Source organism: Parus major, chromosome 10 (assembly GCF_001522545.3).
Source record: "Parus major isolate Abel chromosome 10, Parus_major1.1, whole genome shotgun sequence".
NCBI lineage: Eukaryota > Metazoa > Chordata > Aves > Passeriformes > Paridae > Parus > Parus major.
This window is the reverse complement of record NC_031779.1, coordinates 17396494-17402493: the sequence shown is the minus strand read 5'-3', so window position 1 is coordinate 17402493 and position 6000 is coordinate 17396494. Positions and strand designations below refer to the sequence as shown.

At 50.1% G+C, this 6000-nt stretch overlaps 1 protein-coding gene across 1 annotated transcript in view; it reads left to right on the top strand.

Moving 5' to 3' along the window:
- The first annotated feature begins 6 nt into the window (after positions 1-6).
- Positions 7-6000, top strand: part of CHSY1 (chondroitin sulfate synthase 1) — a 77388-nt gene continuing 71394 nt past the window's right edge. The window contains exon 1 of the mRNA XM_015639166.2: positions 7-72. Coding sequence (XP_015494652.1) covers positions 26-72 — 47 coding nt within the window. The 5' untranslated portion in view covers positions 7-25. The remainder of the gene's footprint in view (positions 73-6000) is intronic.

Below are 6000 nucleotides of genomic sequence, written 5' to 3'. Positions count from 1 at the left end.
ACAGAGCTTCCTCTTCGTGGGGGTCATGACGGCGCAGAAGTACCTGCGGAGCCGCGCCGTGGCCGCGCACCGGTGAGGGGCAGGGGCCGGCGGGGATGGGGGGGCCGGTGGGCTGTGTTGGGCTGGGGTCTGGGATGGGTTCGGGGTCGGTTCGGGTGGGCTTGACTCGTCTCAGCTCGGTTCGGTCCCATTCAGCCGGGCTGGGTTTGGCTCGGTTCGGTCCCATTCAGCCGAGCTGGGTTTGGCTCGGTTCGGTCCCATTCAGCCGAGCTGGGCTTGGCTCGGTTCGGTCCCATTCAGCCGAGCTGGGTTTGGCTCTGTTCGGTCCCGTTCAGCTGGACTCAGGCCGGTCCCCCCGGGGTAAAACCGCCCTGCCCGGGATGCCCTTACAGCCGGGATGCTCCCGCCGGCCCCGGGGACCGCTCGCCCTTCCCCGGGGCAGGTGCGAGCGAGCCTCGGGGCACGCTGAGCCCCAGCGCTGCTCGCTCCGAGCCGGGCTCGCTGAGGAGCCCCGGGCGCTCTCCGGGCGGGCTGAGGGAGGAGCGGAGCCCCGAGCGCTGCTCCGCTGCCCGGGCAGCTCGGCAGACACGCGAGGGCTGGAGTGAGTCGCGTTCCGCTCCCGCAGGGTCTGGCTCAGCCAGGTTCCGCCTGGCAGGTGGCCCCAGTGACCTTGTCTGAGGGTCAGGCTGCCCCGCCGGTGTGAGGGGACACTGCCTGCCCGTCACCGGCGGAGACGCGGGCATCAGAGTGTTCCCTCAGTGCCTCTGCCTCGGGCGCAGCTGCGCCACGCTGGTACGGTCCTTGGCTGCTGCTTGCGGAGCGAGCTGACAGCCTGATGGTAACTGGGATAAAGTTTGGAGACCTCTGGAATCCCCTGGATAGGGAAGCAAAGACCACTGTGCCAAGCCGAAAGCATGTGCTTGGGAAGCAGACCCAGAAAAAGCATCTGGGAATGGAGTAGAACCCACCTGGGCTCCTTGCAGCTGCTGCTGAGGCTGGAGCGGGTAGTGAAACAGCTCGGATGAGGACAGTCAGCCTGGGTGAAACTCTCCATGCTTCAGACTGGTTGAGCTGATGCAGGAACCAAGGTCTCTGAGCTGTGTTTGTTCCCTGAGCACACCTAATTTTGGAGCAGTCTTGGTGTTTTGCACTGTGTGCTGCTCGCCGTGGTCCCCAGCTGTAGCTGGGTATGGCCGTGTGTGCCACGGGCTCACGGGAATTCTGTCCAAAGCCTCGGCAGCATCAGGATAATCATCTCTTCTGTGAGAGATGTCTGTGGCTTTGGTGAAACTCTGCTCTGCTGAAATGTGCTGGGATACGCTCGTGGCTCCAGTGTGTGTGCCAGCAGGCAGTGCTGGGAGGCTGCGCGGGAAGCCTGCTCGGGAAATCAGAAAGAGTTAAGAGCTAAAATGTCAGCTCGGGTATACCCCAGCTCTGGTTCATCCAGCATCCTCAGAGGAGCAGCCAGAAGCTCTGGGACAGATCTTTAATAAAACATCCCCTTTAGTCTTGTGCTAGAACAAACCCTTCTCCTGTCTCCGTGTCCTGCCTGCCCTGGCTGAAAAGTACTTGGCTCCATTGGCCAGTAAGAGCAGGATGGCAAAACTGTGTATGATGGGCCATGATACCATCGTTCCCAGCTCAGCTCTGGTTTCAGGATATCTGTCTTTATATCAGCATCAAATTAATAAAGCAGTAAAATTGCTTTGTTTGGGCAATCTGAGCCATACTGTCCACCAGCAATGGTTTTAATGGAAACTTAATTCCTTCTTCCAGCAGTAGACCTGTAATTAAGTTACAGAGAGTGTATGATTGATGCTTTGAAATGGGTGAAGGAATCTGTATCTTCAGGGTTATGTTCTCCTTCACCATGTGGGATGGAGCATTTTGGATTGCAAATCTCACGGGCTGTGTAATTTAGATTTAGATACAGAGAGGCTGTGGTCGTGTTGGGACATCACGTAACAGGTTTTATGGCAGAATAGTTTGTCTAGCATCCATCAGATTTTGCGTCAAGAATTTGGAAAAGGGGAATTTATCACTGTGTTGTCCAGAGTGTTCTTTGGGGAGGAATTCACTTTGCTGGTGTGGGAAGGATTCCTGTCCCTGGTTTTGTCTCGTGCTGTGGCGGAGCTGGGTTTAGAGGACAAGATCTGCAACATCTGCTCGCACAAAACGATGGCTAAAGATGCAATTTAACAAATTCAGCTAATGGAATCGGGCTCCTTCAGCCCTTAGATGGAGATCTGAGTATGGCTTTTTACTGCACTGCTATTTTGGTTTAACCTCTAGAGATGATGTCTGTTCTTGGAAGAGACGGATAAAGAGACTCTTAGTAAGGCTAAATGCGTTTTTCTCACCTCCGTTGGTGAAAGAAATGAGCTAATGTCCTGGTGACAGGAAGACATCTTTGGGGGAAGATGGGGAGGGGGGAAGAGGAAGACAAACCTGAAATCTTAAATGGCTTTTGATTGCCATGAAGTACTCAAGCAGACAATTGCTGGGATTACTACATTGACAAAGCATCCTGGTGAGCTGAATCGCTGGCACAGCCAGTGAAATGGGAAGCTGCTAGCAAGGCATTCCCGGGGTGGCAGCGTGTGCAGAGCCTTGATACCACTCTGAAAGGAATTAGGGATTCAGAGGCTGAATACCTCCAAATTGCTGTGGCTCAAAGGCCATTTACAGACACAGCTAAAAGGGACCGGAGCGGAAAGCATTTGCTGATCCTGGCTGCTGTGAATCCAGATAGGGTCTAACAAGAGGGGAAGCAATCCACTTCCTGAACATCAATCATGGGCAAAATGACCACTGCAAGGCAAAACAGGCCTGCTGGATTTTCGGGAGCCGCCGGCTCTTTGTAACAGTCGTGCTTTTGTAGTCTGTGAGGCAGAGAATAAGCTTTAGATCCACAGGTTTTGGGAGGGAGGATTTGCAGCCTCAGCAGTGATGGGATCTGACAGCCAGGTTAGCAGAGCTTCCCTTCCAGGAGGCTGGTGAAGCGCAGCAGCAGAACCACGCTGTCACTTGGAATGACAAGGAATAGTCGGGAAAAGAGCTGGGCAGGAAGGAGTTAAAGGGATGGCTGGGGTTCAGGGAAAGTGCAACAATATGTGCTGATGGTTTTGCAGTTGAGGGGAGTTGTCCTAAAAGAGCTACAGGAAGAAGAAGATGGGAATAAGCAGTCTCCCAGAAGATTTAAGTCTGTTGTCTCAGGAACAGAAATATCAGGCAGTTAACCCATTTTTATTTTTTTTTTCCGTTTGCATAGCAACTAGATTTCCTGGGAAACGTGGCAGGAGAGTGGTGTGAATGCAGTTAATGGCGAGATGTCAGCGGCTGGCCCTTGGCAGCATCTCTGCAGGAGCACAGCCACAACACTCCTCACTTTGGGACGGTCCCCACGGCACCGTCAAGTGCCACGAGGACCATGAGTGATGCCCGGGGCTGGTGCTCAGCCATCCCTGTCCTGTGCAGAGGGATGCCCTTCCGAGGCTCCATTTCAAACGTGCTGCCTCTGTTGCTGGTGGCTCACAGGGATCTGCGCTGGAATCCAGATACTGAGTGCTCGGGAGAGCTCCTGAAAGGCAGCCAGAAGGATTTGGGTGGGGTGTAAGGGAGTTTGTGTTATCTGTCCAAGCCTGCACTTACACCTTGTTGTGGCGCTCCTGAATTCCCATCTGGATCTCTTGTTGGGGTTTGGGCTGTTCTGGTTGCTGGTGAGGGGATGTGATGGGTTGTGGAGCTGCTGCCTCTTGGGAGGGGGCTCTGTAAAGTGACTTTGAATGTCGTGTTTTACTTCGTGTGTGAATGCTACCACAGTATTGCAGTAGTGAGAACTCGGTGTCCTGCTCAGGTACCCTCCTCCAGAAACACGATGTACTTGGGGTTTCTGACCAGTAACCTAAAATTTGTGAGGATGTTTAAGGAACAATATGAAAAGAACACAGTGAGAGCAGCTGTCACTGATATAGTGGGGGTAAAACAAAGTCACCTAAACCCTTCAAAATAACCATGTGGCCCAAAACTCTGAGACACTTGGGCTTTGATCTTAGCCTGATCCACTGACTGTCTGTGCCTGTGGGTGATGGATCCACTTCTGTCCCTGTGTCCACAAGGAAGGTGGATAAATATGCATGGAAAAAAAAAAAACTGGCATCACTTAAAATCAGAGGAGTTTAGCTCAAAGGACTCAAAGAGCTGTGGAAGCTGCTTGGGTTCTCCATTAAAGCAATCCTGCAAAAGCCTGAAAGGAACTTTTTCCTCAAAATTTGAATTCTGTAATGCAGATCTTAGTGACAGAGATCTGGAAATATAAAAAACAGGGGTTTTTTGTGACCTCCCATGCTGGTTATGTGCAATTCCACGTGCAGGAGCAGCGTGCTGGTTTCCATGCTCGGTTCTCCTGCCGAAGCTGTGTTTCCTTGCTTCCCCTGTAACAAATGTTGTTGGAAGAACGGGACCTTGAAGAACAGTTATGCCAAACTAGCCCTAATTCAACATGGAATTTAGCTGCATTCGAGACATCAGTCTTTTGTGTCTGTTGTCTTGCTGAGTTCTTCACAAATTATGATTTTCTTCAGCGTAATTATACAAGATGACTATTTCTCAAAACTTTAAATGATTTCTCTGATCTCCTCTGAGGGAACTTCCTGAGCTGCAGACAAAAACCAAATACATTTTTTGTCGTAGTCTTCATCTTGGGTCTCTACAAAGAGAGCACTGTCTGCAGAACACCACTGACTGTGCTTCTGCCGAGTCTGCAGAGCTGATAACAAAGCAAGATCATACAAATAAATAATAAATACTGGAAACTGAAGATAAAACATTCCAGATCTGTGCTGCTCCTGCTGCAAGCTGTGCTTTCAAGTTTTATTTTAAATGAAGAAATAACTTCTGACAACATTTCATTACTACATTTGTGGTCACTTTTTTAAAAATACTGGGGTTTTTTTTAGCACTCTTGGTGCACACAAGGTTTTCTGTATTTCATGAGTACCTGGGAGGCAGCTGTGATAAGATATTTTCACTCAGTTTGCTTGTGACTTGCTTAGCCTAGGGTACAGGTAAGATATCCAGTGTGCAAAATGGGTGAGGAAGGGACAGTAAAATTGATTTGGCAAGCACCAATACTGGAGCATTACAGGACTCATGTCCTCTGCTTAGAGCTTTTTTTCCTGAGGAAGCATGACTTACTTTGTTTGTGTTTGTTTAATTTTCACTTTGATTTCCTTGTCAACACAGCCTTCTGGTTTGTGGAGTTCTGTGCCCTGTGCACTGAAAGAAACCAGGTCACACAGCATCGTGCAGGTTTTTTTACCTCCTGGGGAGGGAAATAAAGAGCCTTGCTGTCCTGATTCATGCACATCCTCCTGCTTAAGCAGCAGATTCAGATTACACGGGGGAGATAAGGTTGGGATGTGTCAGGGTTTTTAAATGACCAGTTCAGTACAGTATCAGTTGTATTCACAAGTTGATATTTCTCTCTGGACAGAGTCGAAATGGCTTTGACTGAAGCCCTCAGTGATCCATCACTGCAGCCCAGGTGGTCTCTGCAGGTGCAGATACAGGAGTCTGGTGGCAGAAATGTGTCAGTGTGTTCTTTGAACAGCTAAGGTGACCTGGTGGTGGGGAGGAAGGAGGATATCAAATTTCAATTAAAAATAATTTTCTTGTTTTTTTTTTTATTACCAAACATACAATTATTTGGCAGATACAACCTGCAGGTCTTACATTGGAGAAACCTTGACCAGGAAAGTGGTGTCAGCTGGTGGAAGGGGGTGTTGGTGGGGCCACAGAGCTGGGGAGGTGTTGAGACAGGAGCTCTGTGCTCAGCAGCTGAAGGGTCAGGTTGCTGCCCATAACCTGACAAGACAAGGTAAACTACAGTGGATGTGGGAGGATTGGCAGCAAATGTAGGCTTTACATACTAAACTACAGAATTGCTGGTGATGGAGCCAAGTCTGATTATTTGCAACACTGGATAAAAAAGTTAAAAGC